An 18,186-nucleotide genomic window follows, 5' to 3' on the forward strand; every position below is an offset into this window, starting at 1 on the left:
GTTTTGGAACTTTAAGCACTATCAACAGATAATCAGCTCGAGGCAAAGTCATCAGTGTAAACTTTACTCAGGATCACAGACAGAACCAGGCTCCATGCCAAGTAGGCCTATGCTTACCAGGAATGTGTCTGGTGCAAAACAGAAGAGGGTATAACAAGGAAGTAAGTCAAAAACTGAACTTAGGGGACTCATGGTGAAAGAAAAACGTTTTGAGTAATTCTACTTATAGTTTTGGGTCCATTGAGTTTGAAGGTAACACTGCCTTTTGTTTGTGCTCCACCCTCGGTCTGTTTATAATCTGCTCAACTTGTGATGTCACAAAGTGAGTAATCATTATTATACCTTCCACTCCTTGCCTCCTGCTGGGCTGGGATCAGAAGTGTAACAGGCTAAGCGTCCTGGATTGTTACTGTTGGCAAGCTATGCTAACAGATGCTAGTAACTTGAGTGTCTGGCTTTATTCCGGTGTTCATCCTGAAGAGACGTATGTTAGAGTTTTGGTCCGCCCCCATGTTCTCCTCAGTGGTTGTTTTCTATTTTAAACATGTTTTTCAGCCTTTTGTTTGTTTTGAATGTAAAATCTTTAAAGGCAGAATTCACTATTTTCTTGTCAGTTTGGATTTTGATGTTCCAAAGAACAAAGTTCAGGATAAAAAAACAACAACAACAGAAAAACAGGGTGTACAGCAGAGACAAAAACCAAAACGTAAAGGGATTTGATGACAGAGTGTCAGTTTGTAGCCAAAGATAGTAAAGACTTTACATGATGAAACCTTTGCCTTTCCAATTAGCCCGAGCCCTGGAGGACAGGCCTAATGAGCTTGGCCTTATTGTGGAAGTTACTGTTTGATTATCTTAGAGCCCACGTGACGTAGAAAGCAGAGCGGACGCGCCAGGGAGTGAGGTGACCAATCAGAGCACCTGGTATAAAAAGATCACAGGTCAGACTACACGGTGGGTAGTCCTAATTGTATTTCCTCTCTGGCACATTGCAACTAAAGGAAATAGTCCAAATGACGTCATACACACTCTCGCTAGCTCACTCTCTTTCTATCCACCTGTCTCACTCACACACAAGTGATCAGTGTGATCAGGGTAAGCTGATTGGAGGAGCTAAGCTGATAGGGAGCTTCCGATCTGAGCGCTGATGAGTCTTAGATTATACATGGATACTGTAAAGACCTAATTAACCGTCTCACATCCACCTGTATTTTTACACCACTTCTATTTCCGTTCTGTTCTCTATAGTTTTTATTTTTAACAACAAAGTTCATCAATCAATCCATTTCCTGTCCTTTCACTTCCCCTTACACACGCCCAAGCATCTCAGCTTCAGAACTGTGAGCACGGGGAGCTGCAACCACTCCACAGATTTCTATCCATTCACAAGTGATGCAGTTTTATGAAATACAAGCAAAATTCACAGAAAGCTCAAACAAAATAACAGCACAAGAAGATGCTGCATGTCCTGTCATCCCAACACAAGTCCTTCAGGCCTGTAGGGGGCATCAAGAAGAACTGTTTCAGTTTTAGAAGCAGAGAAAGAGAAGGCAAACATTTTAAAAAAATGTACCTCTAATACGCATGTAGAAACTTCATGTGTTGAAAAATGAAGCAATTATGAAAAAAATGGAAAATGGCAGTTATCTAAATGTCACCCTCATTCATCAGCACCATAATTACTGGAGGAATAAACTAGGGATGCCGATATTATCGGCACAATATCGGTATCGCCTGATAAAAGTTTAAAAACACGTTTATCGGTATCAGCAGATATGAAAATTTCTGACGATAGGCACAGCCGATAAGGTGCTATTCAGTTAGGATTATTATTATTTTCCATCTGAAAAATAAGCTCCTTAAATAAAATGTAGCACTTCATTTATTTGCACTGCAGAGCTCTGTGTCTGTCACCAGGTTGTTACAGTAGCTCTAAAAAAATCAAATGCAACTCGGTTATGTTTAAAAATGCATTGTACATTTAAAGTTCATGTGATCTAAAGAAATTATTTTTCTGTATTTCAATACTGAATGTCTTGAGTTTGAAAAAATAATACATTTCTTATTTATGGTAAAATCAAATGTTTTTTGTCTTGTTTTATGTGTGTTTCTTAAACAAAGAAGACCGTCACAATAAGAGTAACACATAGATTCCAGTTCAGAATAGACTTAGCTTTCTTTACAGTGATAAAAACAAACAAACTTGTGATTATCGGTATCGGTATCGGCATCGGCATCGGCCAAGAGGGGTTTCGATATATCGGCATATCGGATATCGGCAAAAATCCAATATTGTGCATCCCTAGAATAAACTAAATGATAATAATTTTATCATTTTTTAAAGTGATCTTTGCTATTATGTTTACATTATTGCCACAATTAGCCTATCACTGCCATCACCACTTCATAACCTTTTGTCTGTCACTCTCTATGTTATTGTCTTGTATTGTTGAGCAATATTAAAAAAAAAAACTCATTGGGGGCTCAAAGTGCTAGTCATACCTAAGCTTTAGCACAGCAATGTGCTGTCAGCCATGGCTTTAGCTTTGGTGAGCCCATCACCATAATGCTTTCACACTCTACTACCTGGATCTAAACGAACACAGACATCATCTGGCAGCATAGAATGATTGGTCAATATGTTGATCTAATGAATGTGATTAAAGTTGTTTATAGCCTTGTCTGGTTACACTGTTGTGGATGTGAACTTGCAAGCACAACTGAAGGCTGGTGTTGCTAGCTCTGCTAACTATTTTGGCGTTGTTTACCTGCAGACTCTGTGTGTGTATTTAATGAATAATGATGAGTTGAAAAATCCAGTGGAAACCACATTTATGTCTCTGTACAAATGAAGTGCCAGTCTTCCATGCCTGTTCCTGCATCCCTCTTCTTCTTATACCAGATGCTACCAAACTCTCTGTGAAAGCAGTTTCATGCAGTGCCCTTCAGTGTGGTCTCCCTGAACGTTGGCTAGCGTAATGCCAAGGCGACACTAGGGTAATACTAAATCAGTGTTATTGAAAACTAAGCTAATGCTAGGCTTGGAGCTATATTTAGGCAGCAGGTCGCTGTGTCCCTCACGCCTTACAACACTATGAATGAAAAGGAGATCTGCCTGTGTGTGTGTGTGCAACGAGTGATGTAACAGTCTGATAACATTTTCCAGACTAATCAATCTCTCTCTGTGTCTCTCTTTCTGCATGTCCCGCAGTAGTGGAGGTGAAGAGCAGCCTCCCATCAGGCATGCAGAGCCCTGTAGGAACTGCGAGCGAGCAGAGAGGAGGAGGTGGTGAAGGCGGTGAGTCCTCTAAGAGTCCTTGGTGGTGCTAGTGTTGAGGGTTTGGGGGCCTGCTGTTTTTAAAACGTTTGATTTCATGATTTCTTCTCATTGAATAAATGAATTAACATCACCTGGGTGGATTAGCTAATCCTGAAACTGCAGCAGAATTGGTCCAACCTGACTCTATTACAAAATACAAGCAGTTTTAGAGTAGTTTGCTCATCTTACTGCTCATCATGTTTACTAACTTGATTTAACAATAAAATCTGTTTATTTGGGTTAATTCTCCTCTCATTCTCTTTTGCATTTCTTCCTCAGGTGGGGGTCCAGGAGGGGGAGGAGGAGGCCCAGTGGACCTGCGGACAGAGCCCAGGGTGGGGTCTCTGTCTGCTCCTGGTGTGGACACGGTCATGAGAGAGCAGCAGCTCCAGCAGGAACTGGTCCTCCTGAAACAACAGCAGGAGCTCCAGAAACAGCTGCTGTTTGCAGAGTTCCAGAAAAAACACGAAGTGCTGACGAGACAACATGAAGTACAGCTGCAGGAACACCTGAAGGTAGTCAGTCAAGTGTTATCGACTCAGTAATAGGTGCTAAGCTGGATAACACGTTGAACACAGAAGCACCTGAGATACAGCTCGTCTGCTTCTCAGTTTGCTTTCCATCAAATGAAATGTTTGTATTCGTGTGTTTAGCAACAACAGGAGCTGTTGGCAGCGAAGCGTCAGCAGGAGATGGAGCAGAAGAGGAAACTGGAGCAGCAGCGACATGAAGAGCAGGAGAAACATCGACTGGAGCAACAATTGCTGCTGCTGAGGAACAAAGAGAAAGGCAAAGAGAGTAGGTCACGCTGCTGCCCTTACCACTGTGTTCCTCTTTGATCCAGCACTGCTAAACGTCATGTACTCTCTCTGTGTCTCTGTGTTTGAAGGTGCTATTGCAAGCACAGAAGTAAAGCTGAAGCTGCAGGAGTTCCTCCTCAGTAAGAAAGAGCCTGGTCCTGGTGGACTGAACCATTCCTTCTCCCCAAAGTGCTGGTGAGGATCACACCTCTCTGTGGGCTGATGAGCCACATTACACAATTTCAGGCACAAACTGAAGTCTTCTGAAGTATCCATGTAACTGTTAATCCCCCTTTAAGGTACTGTAAATTCCAACTCCCACTCGCTTAGTGTGAAGACTGTGTAGCTGTCACACAAACCTACTGACCGTAACTTATTCACCGGCAGACGCACGACTGTACAACTGCAAGTTACTACGACACCTTCCAGGTCACACCAGGTCCCACACAGACCCTCTCTGCACCTGGCTGGACGAGTTAACTCTCCTGATTGGATGAAAATCAGATAACATTACAGGGGGTGAGGGGATTGCCAGCCCAGGTGTAAATAGAGGATCAATATTTGTGGTCTTAACTCAGAGCTTGTTGCTGGTAGATTTATCAGCCAGTCGCTTAGACTCCCATCATCTAACGTCCATGTATTTTTTTACACATGAAAGCTGATTTAAAAGACTCTTAAATAGGGATGCAGGATGTTATCGGCACAATATCGGTATCGCCTGATAAAAGTTTAAAAACACGTGTATCGGTATCGGCAGATATGAAAATTTCTGACGATATGCACAGCCGATAAGGTGCTATTCAGTTAGGATTTTTATTATTTTCCATCTGAAAAATAAGCTCCTTAAATAAAATGTAGCACTTCATTTATTTGCACTGCAGAGCTCTGTGTCTGTCACCAGGTTGTTACAGTAGCTCTAAAATAATCATATGCAACTTGGTTATGTTTAAAAATGCGTTGTACATTTAAAGTTCATGTGATCTACAGAAATTATTTTTCTGTATTTCAATACTGAATGTCTTGAGTTTGAAAAAATAATACATTTCTTATTTATGGTAAAATCAAATGTTTTTTGTCTTGTTTTATGTGCGTTTCTTAAACAAATAAGACCGTCACAATAAGAGTAACATATAAATTCCAGTACAGGATAGACTTAGCTTTCTTTACAGTGAAGAAAACAAACAAACTTGTGATTATCGGCATATCGGGCATCGGCCAAAAGGGGTTTCGATATATCGGCATATCGGATATCGGCAAAAATCCAATATCGTGCATCCCTACTTTTAAATGAAACAAAGTTTACACACAGGAATAAAGTTTGAACCTCTAGGCACCCTCCAAAACAGACTTCATCTTACACAGCCGTGTGACCTGTGTGCAGAATTTACAGTTCTTTGAAAAGAGGAAAACAGAAAAGGCATTGTGGGAAAATTGGTAAACAAAGATCAGTTTGAGAGCTGCTGCTTAGTTCGTCACGTCATAAAACTGTTTTACTGGCCTTCCTCCATGTGATGTGCAGGGGAGTCCCACACACCTCCCTGGATCAAGGCTCTCCGCCCCAGAGCAACACCCCAGGAACCCCTCCCTCCTACAAACTCCCCCCTCTGCTGGGCAACTACGAGGGCAAAGATGACTTCCCGCTTCGCAAAACAGGTAGGAGACGGGATGAGTTGTGACCTCGAGCTGTGAAGTTAGGCAAAATAATTCTGACTCATTAACCACAGAAAAAAATACAGCATCAAATAAATGAACACAGATCAGACAGCCCTGACTTTAAATGTGGTTAATAAGGAAATTTCATGCTGAATTAGATCCGTCCTTAACTGGATGATTGCACAAAGTGAGAAGGTAACCGGTGTCAAAACTTCAAGGTTTTTGGATTCATCTTGGTAAATTATGGCTCAGGAATGTTAAACCAATAAAACTTAGAGGTGTGTTTTGCTCTTCCTGTATTAAGCTCTCAACCTGTAAAATGTAATATAGGATTATCCGACAGCTGGTGCCCCAGAAAGGCTCTGATTGTCTCCGGTTGGCAAAACACCAAACACCTCAAGTCACCTGAGAAACACTTGATACAACCGCACCTGACAACAAAACCATGCTACAGACATACTTATCACACATCATGAGGTGCAGGTTCAGATCTGATTAATCCTGACAAAAATTCTGCTTTCCAGTTTACCCCAAAACAACTTTTAATTAACAGCTTTAAGTATTACACTCCACATTTTCCTCCTCACAGTTTTGGTGACAGTCAGAGATCCAAAATGTGATCGCAGCTTTTGTTTTTTGGCTGCAAACTTAGCAGTTAACGTTCCTTCTCTGTCTCTTAGTCTCCGAGCCAAACCTGAAGGTGCGTTCACGGTTGAAGCAAAAGGTGGCGGAGAGGCGGAGCTCTCCACTCCTCCGCAGGAAGGACGGAACTGTCATCAGCACCTTTAAGAAGAGAGCCATCGAGATATCAGGTGAAAAAAACACACAGAGATTCTGTCACAGCTTTCTGAAAAACATGCACATCAGACGGAAAAATCTGTAAACAACTGTTTTGATTGAATTAAGAATGACTGTCTCTCTCCTTCCAGTGTCCTCTCTCTGTAACAGCGCTCCAGGTTCAGGTCCCAGCAGTCCCAACAGTTCAAACTCAGCCATTGCAAATGGCAACACGGGATCCGTCCCCAACATACAGACAGAGGTACACACACACAAACACAGAAACTCTCGTGCACACACACTGCCACTTTGATATATGTGTCACTTACTCACTCATCAACCCTTCTTTCTGGAGCTCCAGCTTCACACCTGTTTGGTGTTTTCTTCCCAGAACTAGAAATTTAAATTCTGAATAAAACTAAGTTAAAGGGGCTGCGAGGAGTTTGAAAGTGATCTTGAAAGATACAGCCTCAGCTATAGGCTAATTAGCCTTTAGCTCAGGCTGTATCACTCTATAACACAGGTGCTAACCTGTTTGTGATAATGTCCACTCCAATCCACAGTCAGCAGTTATTCTGCAGTGGTCTGTTCAAACTTGAGAGTCTATCAATAAAATGAAGAGTGAGGTTACGTTAGCTCTGCTTGGTAGATGACTGGCAGGACATAGCTAACCAGGATTTACTGACGTTACACATTACGGACACGTCTTAGAGCACCGGGTTGCGCTAATATAGACATCTACTAAACCACTTACAAACTGACAGTGTTTACTTTTTGTCATGTTAGCTTGCAGATACGTAGGAGCACCAGGCTGCCGAAGTCACTAACATATAGCCGGCTTGGCATTACATAACTGTACTAATAAAAACCAAACCTCAGCGCGTTGTATCCAGTAAAAAAATTTTCTGGAGCAAAGAAAATATGTTTAGATCTGATCTCCATTTAATTCCCAAACAAACACGCCTCACGAAAAGTAATTTACGACATTGTGTGGAGACTTCGGGCCACAAGGTGGCGAGAGAGTGGAATTAAAACAGATTCTCCTTATAGCATCATTAAAGCCAGAATAAGACTTTAGCAAACTAAATTAAAATCACTTTCCAGACATAATTGCAACCAGAGGTGATGGCTATAGAAGGAGGACAAAAGGTTTGTTTGTGTCCCACTCAAGATGTGTTCATTTAGTTGACTAAACCAAGGATTCCCAAACTCCTCAGCTTGCAGCTACCAATATAGTGGTGCTGAAGTCCCATGACCCCCTGCAGGTGGAAAAAGACCAATAAGCCAATTTAGAAAAAAAAAAACAAAAAAAAACAATTCTTAATAAAGCTGACCATTAGTAAATAAGTCTACCTTTGTGTACATATTGCTGTGCTTTATAAGTTAATTATTTTTATCCTGGTTTAGTCACATCAGAGGTCTTCAAATGTGGAAACACATAAAGCACTTTCCCTATGAAGATTTTATATCAAATCTAAACCCTATTTTTTTGTTTATATTTGTACAATAGTTGATTAAATATGCATTTCTTTTTTTCCGCTTTGACTCACTTCACTTGAGACACCTAAACTCATCCCTCTGATTTCCTCCCTGCAGCTGAGATCTCTCCATCAGACGCTGGGGGCTGATGGGACATTGAGCCCTCTGAATCTCTACACCTCACCCTCTTTGCCAAATATCTCCCTTGGCCTCCCTGCAAACACGCACATCACGGTGAGTCACTGAAGATATTTTTTCTTTTTCTTTTTTCGAAATTAAATTTTTCAGAATCTCAGTCCAGCTGAAAACCATTCAGGTATCAGGAACAGAATTTTCTCTAGCTTTGACTCATGAGTGTTTGCTCTCGTCTCAGGGTCCTCAGAAACTCTCCTCCCAGCAGGAAGCTGAACGCCAAGCCATCCAATCACTGCGAGGGGGTGGAGCCCTAACAGGAAAGTTCCTCTCGACATCTTCCTTACCTGCAGGTGAGTTCACCATAACTCAAAGCTTAACCACATGTTTTTATGAGGTAGAGAATACGAGAGTTAACGCAACAATGTTTCTGTGCAGGTGTGGGGCATGATGTGGAAACTCCGCCCCCTAGCTCTCATTCTGCACATTCCTCATTACTGCAGCACGTGTTACTGCTGGAGCAGGCCAGACAGCAGACTGCAATGCTTGCAGGTGCGCACAAACACACACTCACTAAAACACACTGCATCAAAAATCACAGCAGGACTTATGTTTGCCTCTAACTTTCTGCTCTACACACATCAGTTCCCATGTACAGCCAGTCGCCGCTGGTCACAGCAGAAAGAGGCGTGTCCAGTGGCATCCGGTCTGTCAATAAGCTGCCTCGCCATCGCCCGTTGGCTCGGACGCAGAGCGCACCGTTACCCCAGTCGCCTCAGGCGCTGCAGCAGCTGGTGGTCCAACAGCAACACCAGCACTTCCTGGAGAAACACTACAAGGTACACACACACACACACACACACACCACATACAGATACGCACATGTGGATTCTTGCTCACTTAACCATTATTTGGATTTTAGATGCTATCAAAGGGGGCGGAGCTTCCAAGACCACCACCCACACATCCCGAGGAGACAGAGGAGGAGCTGACAGAGACCAACGACATGCAGGAGGACGACGAAGGGATGAGTCTACACAGGTGCCAGTTTGTACAATCAGTTTCTTGAAGTGATCGATTTGTGTTGAACCAAAACGCGTCAATGTGATTTTCACGTTCACAAATCAGGCTTCAGAAGGAGGGATCTGACGACAGCACGCACTCCTCAGAGCGTCTTTGTGCGCAGGTGAAGGGAGAAGAGGAGCTCAGGGAAGTCCACGTAAAGGGAGAGAGCACCGAAAGTGAGCTCGAGGAAGAGGAGGAAGATGAAGACATCATCCAGCTGAGGGAGGGCGACGGAGATGAGAGGGGCAGCTACTCACAGGTTGGTTTTTGGAAGTTTTCTCAAAGGATGGCTCTCCAAACTTAGAAAACACTATATCTTCTGATCATCATCATCAACACTCCACTGCGCACGGTGTCTAAACTCAAACGCTACCCTTGGATTATTAGAGGAGCTCGTCTGATTGAGATGTGGGGGCACATTAGATTACAAAAGGTGAGCTCGATCTGCTCCCCAGTCCCAGATCTCGTCTTAATCTCGGGGCGTTTCGGTTACGCAGCTTCATCCCACAGAGGAATGAATCACACTGATGAATCATCCGCAGACCTTGAGCTGTTTTCTGCCTGTGTTTGCTCTTTTACAGATGTTGCTGTGTGTTAGATTTCTGATTCATCAGAGCTCTCGGTTGGCCTCTTACCTTGGTCCTAACCTGGAATAGCTTCAGGTGTTTATCACCCTCACATTGAGAGATTTAACACATGGAGGAGCCCTGAGCTGCTGAGTCTTTGTGTATTAACACAAAATATTGAAGCATGGTGGTTATGAGAGCTCCTCTCTTCTTCTAAAGTCTTATAGGATGGAAACAGAGAGGTTATACAATAATTGGTCTTTGCATGGAGGTCAAAAATATACAGAATTACAAGCAGATCAAATCATTATCTACACTGCCTTAATTTTTTCTTTGTTCTGGTTTTGCCCAAAACGTCTGGATATTTTGTGTGAAATAGATTAAGTTTGTCGGCATTCTGGGTAATGTAGGCAACAGTGAATGAAGGATTTTTGGAAATGACTGTACTCTGCTACGTTTAAGTGCATCAAACCTGACGTAGAACTGCCATAGCTGCGAGTGTCACATGTCCATTCACTCTGGGAAAGCTTCCTTACCGTCAGTCTTTGTTTGGACTTTTGGTGCTTTTAATTTTGCAGCTGACAACAAACTAAGGTTTTAAAAAAACACCTCATGTAGGCATTTTGGAAAACCCACCTTTTCTGTATCATGAACTACATTAATGTGTTCATGTAAGACCACAATGGAGGAAAAACTACATTTTCCAGAATATCCTCATAAATCTGGGTGAGGTCTTCATGTGTAATGTGTAAAAAAAGGAGATTGTAGTCAATAAAATCAACCACATGAAACACATAAATGAATTCATCCATCCATCCTCCACCACTTATCCTGGTCGCAGGGGCTGCAATGTCATCAGCCAAGACCAGTGTCCCCTGTCCCGAACCACTATTGCCAGCTTCTCTGGGGGCACTCAGAGTGTCCTGGTCTACTCCAGGGTCTCTGGAGAGGCGTCCAGGATTCATTCGCTCCAGATGCCCGAACCACCTCACCTGGCTCCTCTCGATGTGGAGGAGTCGTGGTCTTGTCTGATGTCTGAGCTCTGAACTCTAATCTCTGAGTCTGATTCCAGATGCGCTGCAGAGCTTGTTTCAGAGGCCTGTATTCACGATCTCGTCCTTTTGGTCATTACCAACAGCTCGTGGCCAGAAGTGAGGGTTGGAATGTAGATTGACCTGGAAATGTAGGGCCTTGCCTTCTGGCTCAGCTCTCTCTTCACCTCAATGGTATAGCATCTCAGTATACTGGCTGTGCCTAGAAATCCTGTCTATATAAGTAATGAACAGTATCAGTGACACGGGGCAGCCTTGGAGGAGTCCAACCTTGAAGAGTTTGATTGACCTCTGAGTCTAAGACTACAGAGATGGAATAGCCCGTAACAACGGGTCATCAAGTCCATATTTCTGGGGCTACCTCCCTAAGTTACTTCAAAATATTTCCAGATCCACAAACCACATGTGGGCAGGTTGGGCAAACTCCTATGACCCCTCTAGCACCCTTACAAGAGCTGGTCCACATAAATACATATGAAATATAAATGAGTGAAAAACCAAAGGAATATATTTATATTATAAAATAGTATATGAATATTTAAAAAACTCTCTACTCTTTCATTCGTTTTGATTTCCAGTCGTTGTCGCCTCATCACAGCCAGAAACGCACATCTGATCTGTGTTTACTGTGGGTGTTATTTTTTTCATCTTGAGGATGCTGCAGCTTTCAAACCGGCGGAGGAATGAATGAATCAATCAATCCAAAATGTAAAGTCACATTTGACTCGATGTTTTTTTTTTTTCTTTTTTTGCACAAAGTGCAGGCTGAGTCATCGGAAGAAGCTTTGACATTTTAAAGGAACAGGAAAAAGGTGGGATTTGAATATGAATTGAACAACACTTCAGATTTTGACACCTACATGCGACACTGTCTTGACAAACATCCTGAATATAGAATAAAAAGTGGAGTTTTTTTTCTTTTTATCAAGTTTTTGTCACCGGAAGGACACTCACAAACGTTTACCGCAGAGATAAGAACTCCTTGAAGACACACAGCAGGAAACACGAGCCTGCCGCAGGTGTCAAGGGGAACTTGACCGTCACACACACACAATTGTTGACGCTGCAGTGACATCACCACTTGGTGACTCAACCACTGGATTCATCACAGTGTGTGCTGCTGTATGTCTGTATATCTTCAATTGTGTGTGTGTGTGTGTGTGTGTGTGTGTGTGTGTGTGTGTCCACCCACACATGATGAGTCACAGAGATCGCAGCAGGGAGCACAGCAACACCCCCTATATATAGACTCCTCAGAGTCTGTGTGTGTTTCTGCAGCGCACACATACACAGATCAAACTCTCACACACCCCAAAACACACACACACACAGAAGAGAATTTTTAGGGCTGTCATTCAGTTTTTTCCTCACAGCTGTGAGAGATGCTGCAGTGTTTTTTATCAATGAAGTGTCTGCGGAGTGATGTGGTCAGCGATCAATGGAGCCAGGACTTCTCGCTCTATGCTCTGCATCGTCAACGGTCGTCGTTAACTTTAGAAGTGATTGCATTCAAAGGTCGTTAAGGTCTTCATAACTGTATACTTTTAGTTTCCTTTGTCCTTCAAAAGTTGCATCTCAATTCTATAAATGAAAACAAGAGCACTTCATATACTCTAAATCCAGCTCCGCCCACACACTCTGCGTTTTATTGTACACACATGACTTTGTCTGTAACTTTGCGTATTTTAATCTTTGATTAATCAAATGAAACTTTAAGAGTCACATTTATTTCAGTGTTTGTGATGAGACAGGAGTGTGTTGGTGTGAAGCATCCTGTCATATCTGATACACACACACAAACACACACACTCCTCTCCTCCAGCTTTCTAGTGAATGAATAAATCTCTGAGTCATCCTTCTGCAATGAATCATAACTTTCCCTCTCCCCACCTCTGTTTCTCTCTTCCCCGTCCCTTCCCATCAGGCTTTGCAGCACCTGGGTGTGTTCCAGTCCTCGCTATCCCACAGACCTCTCGGAAGAGCGCAGTCCTCGCCTGCGACCACTGTCAATCCCATCAAACACCTCTTCACCACCGGTCAGTGTGTTGGTGTGTGAGAGTGTGTGTCTCTATGTGTGTGCACAGCTGTTTTTTTTATTCAGCTTTCAGTTTGACATCAGCCGCGTCAGACCGCCCACTATGAACCACCATGCTTGTTGCTTAGCAACGAGAGGCTGACTCAGTGCTGGCTGACCATTCAGAACAACTGAGGAGTCATACATTTTTAAAGCAGGGTTTTGTCTTTTGCAGCAGAGTTCCTAATGCTCATTTCTCCCCCTTTTAATTCTACTTTTTTAATTTCTTCAAAAAATTCTCCTCACTCAACCAACAGTAACATACACCCTTAGTCCATCAAACATTTGAAAACTATTTTCAGAAAAAAAGTTTAAATACAGTGATGAATGATAAATCTTTAAAAAAAATCAGCTAATTTTAAATTTGATGACAAAAACATGCAAAATAGGACAAAGGAGACCCTGCAGCTGAAACCCTTTACCATGCAGAAATGGAAAAAACACCAGACACTGGTCTCCTGAGTTCAAAAATGTTTACAGTTTTGTTAAAGAGAAGAGATATCCCGATGTCAAATTTCAATGAGAGTACATATTTCTCATGACATTTTAAAAAATTCAGTTTTTATATAATTGTTATATTATCTTTGTACTGTTCCGAATATTAGGCTATTATGATGATTTGCAAACCTTTAGAATCAGTTTTTATTCACGTCATACTCAGTGCTCTAACTTTAATGGGGTTTATTGGGGTTGTATAAGCTGTGTGTGTCATCCCTCAGGTTCTACATGATTTATTTTGGCAGATTCAGTGTCCTGCACTTCATGTCCTCACACATATTATACTTGTAACTACTGACACCCAGTGGGGCTAAACTGCTACTGCAAGGTTTTAACTTCAGGCGACAGTCTGGGGTGATTTGGCTGTACAGCAGCATTATTCCAGTGTTTATGTTTTATTTTCATCAGTCTGGTATTGTTTCCTTTTCTCTGTGCAGGACTCGTTTATGACAGTCTGATGCTGAAGCATCAATGTATTTGTGGCAACGCTCACATTCACCCCGAGCATGCTGGGAGAGTGCAAAGCATCTGGTCCAGACTGCAGGAGACGGGCTTGCTGGGCCGCTGTGAGGTACACACACACACACAAACACAGACACACACTCAGACGTCTGAAAACACACTGTTAATGTCGGTTTTTAGCACCTTCAAACCCGCCCACTCTGCATCTGAACACAAAATTTTTCTCCATTCTCAAATTAAAAAGCTTCAAACAGTTTTTGCTTCCACTGATGGCTTCTCAAATATCACTTCTTTTCTTATGTGTGAGTGTAACACTCCTTACTCAGTGTCTCCTTTTCGTGTGTGTGTGTGTGTGTGTGTGTGTGTGTGTGTGTGTGTGTGTGTGTGTGTGTGTGTGTGTGTGTGTGTGTGTGTGTGTGTGTGTGTGTGTGTGTGTGTGTGTGAGCAGAGGATCCGTGGGCGTAAAGCGTCTCTGGATGAGATCCAGTCGGTTCATTCAGAGTTTCACACTCTGCTGTATGGAACCAGCCCGCTGAATCGACACAAACTGGACCACAAGAAGCTGCTCGGTAACTCCAACTGTCTGTCTGACTTCTGGTGCTAAAATCTTTGCTGAACTTTCTGTCAGGATTCGTGAGCGAGTTAGCCGTGACTGAGTTTAGAGATTTTCAAAAAAAGAATCTTCTTTAGGTCAGCATTCATCCTGTTTTCCAGCACTCAGCAGATATCCACCAAAACATTTATGAATGAGCCTACTCAGTCATTGAACCAAAACAAACTGATATAATAAGTTTTGAATTGTAGGAAACGCTTCATATCTCTCCGTGAAACCTCAATTCAAGGATATTTCTCTTAATTTCTCTGACATTTCCACTATTAGTGATGTGTGCTCTCTCCTGATTGGTCGTTTCAGGTCCCATCAGCCAGAAGATGTACGCTGTTCTCCCTTGTGGAGGAATAGGAGTGAGTTTTCTTCTACAGCCTGCCTTTTATTGTTTTAATGAGTCTTTTATCTGTGAGTTAACGCTGTATACTGCCCCCTGCAGGTAGACAGTGACACCGTGTGGAATGAGATGCACTCGTCGGCAGCGGTCCGCATGGCGGTCGGCTCTGTCATCGAGCTGGCTTTCAGAGTGGCTGCAGGAGAGCTGAAGGTGACACAGATTTTGTTAGCTCTCAAATGTTCAGAACTCTTCAAACACAGTGTCTGACTGGTGTGCTGTTGCGTGTTTCAGAATGGCTTTGCGGTGGTTCGTCCGCCTGGTCATCATGCTGAGGAATCCACCGCCATGTGAGTGTAAACCCACGTCCCCTGCTACATAATCCCCTACATCACAGTTTAGTAATCAGAGTTATTTAAATATCTGTGTTTTGTTTCCTTTGTGTGTGTGTGTGTGTGTAGGGGGTTTTGTTTCTTTAACTCGGTAGCCATCACTGCCAAGCTGCTGCAGCAGAAACTAGGAGTGGGCAAGATCCTCATAGTGGACTGGGTGAGTCGTAAGAAAACAATAAGAATTTAAACCTCTTTCCTCCATCATGTAGAGCCCAGGAACGCTGCTCTGGAATGGTTAAAACAGAAATAACTGGTTTCAGCCCTGGAACTAAAACAGTTCATCTTTGTGTTCATAAACTTTCCCCACACCAACAGTCTGTGATCTATCCAGGGTTCAGCTCCAGCAAAGTTAGCTGCAGGTGATGAAATGTTGGCGTCTCTTTCAAACATCGCTTTGACCTTCTCTCTTTCTGTCTCTGACCTGTCACTGCAGGACATTCACCATGGCAACGGCACCCAACAGGCCTTCTACAGCGACCCCAACGTCCTCTACATCTCCCTCCATCGCTACGATGATGGCAACTTTTTCCCCGGCAGCGGAGCTCCAGAGGAGGTGAAAACACACTCAAAAATAAACAAGCACACACTGATTCACCCTCTGTGTCTGTTGGGGTTTGTGTTATGGGATGTACACTCAGCGGCCACTTTATTAGGTACACCGTGCTAGACCTCCTTTTTCCTTCAGAACTGCCTTGATCCTTGGTGGCATAGTTTCAACAAGGTACTGGAAACATTCCTCGGAGAGTTTGGTCCATATTGACATGATAGCATCACACAGTTGCTGCAGATTTGTCGGCTGAACATCCATGATGAGAATCTCCCATTCCACCACATCCCAAAGGTGCTCTATTGGATTGAGATCTGGGGACTGTGGAGGCCATTTGAGCACAGTGAACTCATTGTCATGTTAAAGAAACCAGTTTGAGATGATTCCAGCTTTATGACATGGAGCGTTATCCTGCTGGAAGTAGCCATCAGAAGATGGGTACACTGTGCTCATGAAGGGATGGACATGGTCAGCAACAATACTCAGGTAGGCTGTGGACTTTAAACCATGCTCAGTTGGTACTAAGGGCCCAGAGTGAGCCAAGAAAATATCCCCCACACCATTACACCACCAGCAGCAGCCTGAACCGTTGATACAAGGCAGGATGGATCCATGCTTTCATGTTGTTGATGCCAAATTCTGACCCTACCATCTGAATGTGGAGCAGAAATCCAGACTCATCAGACCAGGCAACGTTTTTCCAATCTTCTATTGTCCAGTTTTGGTGTTGCTGTGTGAATTGTAGCCTCAGTTTCCTGTTCTTAGCTGACAGGAGGGTCAGCTAAGATGCTCTTCTGTTCAGAGATGCTCTTCTGCAGACCTCGGTTGTAACCAGTGGTTATTTGAGTTACTGTTGCCTTTCTATCAGCTCCAACCAGTCTGTCCATTCTCCTCTGACCTCTGGCATCAACAAGTCATTTTGGCCCACAGAACTGCTGCTCACTGGATATTTTCTCTTTTTGGGACCATTCTCTGTAAACCCTAGAGATGGTTGTGGGTTAAAATCCCAGTAGATCAGCAGTTTCTGAAATACTCAGACCAGCCCGTCTGGCACCAACAACCATGCCACGTTGAAAGTCCCTTAAATCACCTTTCTTCTCCAGTCTGATGTTCGGTTTGAACTGCAGCAGATCGTCTTGACCACGTCTACATGCCTAAATGCATTGAGCTGCTGCCATGTGATTGGCTGATTAGAAATTTGCATTAACGAGCAGCCGGTGAGTGTATATAAAGAGGGACACATGAAAAGCTGACAGTGGGATGTTTCTGTCTCTCTCTGCAGGTGGGATCAGCTGCAGGTGTTGGCTTTAATGTAAACATTGCATGGACAGGAGGAGTGGAGCCACCTATGGGTGATGTGGAGTACCTCACAGCCTTCAGGTGAGCACATCCCAAATCTCAATGTGAACACACCATTTGTGACCAGTCATTTTTTACAGTGTGTGTTTGATCTCTGTGTGTAGGAGTGTAGTGATGCCCATCGCCCAGCAGTTCAGTCCAGATGTGGTTCTGGTGTCTGCAGGCTTCGATGCCGTGGAGGGTCACCAGTCACCGCTGGGAGGATACAACGTCTCTGCTAAATGTTGGTGCTGCTAGATGTTTGTTTCCCTCTCTGTGTTTCAGTGAAGCTCTGCACTCCCTTGACTGTGGCTCGTGTGTGTTCTCAGGTTTCGGTCAGCTCACGCAGCTCCTGATGAGTCTGGCAGGGGGCCGCGTTGTCATGGCCCTGGAGGGAGGTCATGACCTCACAGCCATCTGTGATGCATCGGAGGCCTGTGTCTCTGCGCTCCTGGGAGAGCCGGTGAGAGACACAATCAGGATAAATTTTGTGTCCTCTGGATGTTTTATTGTTCTTCTGAATGCGAAATCATGTCTTTTTGTTTGATTTCATGCTTTTCTGTCTCCCTCAGAGTGACTCCGTTGCTCATTGGCCTCAAGAGAAACCGTGTCCGAAGGCTTTCGCCTCGCTGGAGAGAGTGATAGAGATCCAGAGTGAGGACCACACACACTCACACAGCACACACACTGACGGTAGCTACTCCTGCCTTTGGATCTTCATCCACCTTTGTCTTTCTCTGATCTTCCAGGTAAACACTGGCCTTGTCTCCAGAGTTTGTCTCAGACAAGTGGACACTCGCTATTGGACAGCACTCCTGATGCTCGTGGCCAATCGGAGGACGAGGCGGAAACCGTCAGCGCCATGGCCTCCCTCAGTGTGGACGTGGAGCAGCCGACCTCAGCTCCTGACAACCAGGAAACCAGCAGGTCAGTGTCATGATTAGATTCTGTCCTTTAAGGTATGTACATGTTAGAGGTGGGTGTAAATACAGGGCCAGTATTGCCGATACTGATACTTTTTAATATTTAAGGTTGACGTATCATCAAACTGCTGGGCTGTAAGTGTTTTTGTGATTTTTTCTTCTGATTAT

At 43.6% G+C, this 18,186-nt stretch overlaps 1 protein-coding gene across 6 annotated transcripts in view; it reads left to right on the forward strand.

Moving 5' to 3' along the window:
- Positions 1 to 18,186, forward strand: part of hdac5 (histone deacetylase 5) — a 55,357-nt gene that overhangs the window by 30,122 nt on the left and 7,049 nt on the right. For 3 of the 6 annotated variants that reach the window (XM_074695795.1, XM_074695794.1, XM_074695791.1), the window contains 26 exons: positions 3,212 to 3,298; positions 3,599 to 3,834; positions 3,973 to 4,117; positions 4,209 to 4,314; positions 5,639 to 5,772; positions 6,453 to 6,584; positions 6,702 to 6,811; positions 8,146 to 8,262; positions 8,402 to 8,513; positions 8,599 to 8,712; positions 8,806 to 8,999; positions 9,083 to 9,201; positions 9,289 to 9,484; positions 12,768 to 12,879; positions 13,853 to 13,986; positions 14,326 to 14,446; positions 14,791 to 14,840; positions 14,924 to 15,031; positions 15,113 to 15,168; positions 15,280 to 15,367; positions 15,644 to 15,763; positions 17,040 to 17,137; positions 17,221 to 17,339; positions 17,425 to 17,558; positions 17,668 to 17,749; positions 17,845 to 18,022. In XM_074695795.1, the coding sequence (XP_074551896.1) occupies positions 3,212 to 3,298; positions 3,599 to 3,834; positions 3,973 to 4,117; positions 4,209 to 4,314; positions 5,639 to 5,772; positions 6,453 to 6,584; positions 6,702 to 6,811; positions 8,146 to 8,262; positions 8,402 to 8,513; positions 8,599 to 8,712; positions 8,806 to 8,999; positions 9,083 to 9,201; positions 9,289 to 9,484; positions 12,768 to 12,879; positions 13,853 to 13,986; positions 14,326 to 14,446; positions 14,791 to 14,840; positions 14,924 to 15,031; positions 15,113 to 15,168; positions 15,280 to 15,367; positions 15,644 to 15,763; positions 17,040 to 17,137; positions 17,221 to 17,339; positions 17,425 to 17,558; positions 17,668 to 17,749; positions 17,845 to 18,022 (3,202 nt within the window). The remainder of the gene's footprint in view (positions 1 to 3,211; positions 3,299 to 3,598; positions 3,835 to 3,972; positions 4,118 to 4,208; positions 4,315 to 5,638; positions 5,773 to 6,452; positions 6,585 to 6,701; positions 6,812 to 8,145; positions 8,263 to 8,401; positions 8,514 to 8,598; positions 8,713 to 8,805; positions 9,000 to 9,082; positions 9,202 to 9,288; positions 9,485 to 12,767; positions 12,880 to 13,852; positions 13,987 to 14,325; positions 14,447 to 14,790; positions 14,841 to 14,923; positions 15,032 to 15,112; positions 15,169 to 15,279; positions 15,368 to 15,643; positions 15,764 to 17,039; positions 17,138 to 17,220; positions 17,340 to 17,424; positions 17,559 to 17,667; positions 17,750 to 17,844; positions 18,023 to 18,186) is intronic. The other 3 variants (XM_074695796.1, XM_074695793.1, XM_074695792.1) reach the window with 2 other exon arrangements.

This window comes from Halichoeres trimaculatus, unplaced genomic scaffold (assembly GCF_033239565.1).
Source record: "Halichoeres trimaculatus isolate MK-OKI-2021-1 unplaced genomic scaffold, fHalTri1.1 fHalTri1_scaffold_20, whole genome shotgun sequence".
Taxonomy (NCBI): domain Eukaryota; kingdom Metazoa; phylum Chordata; class Actinopteri; order Labriformes; family Labridae; genus Halichoeres; species Halichoeres trimaculatus.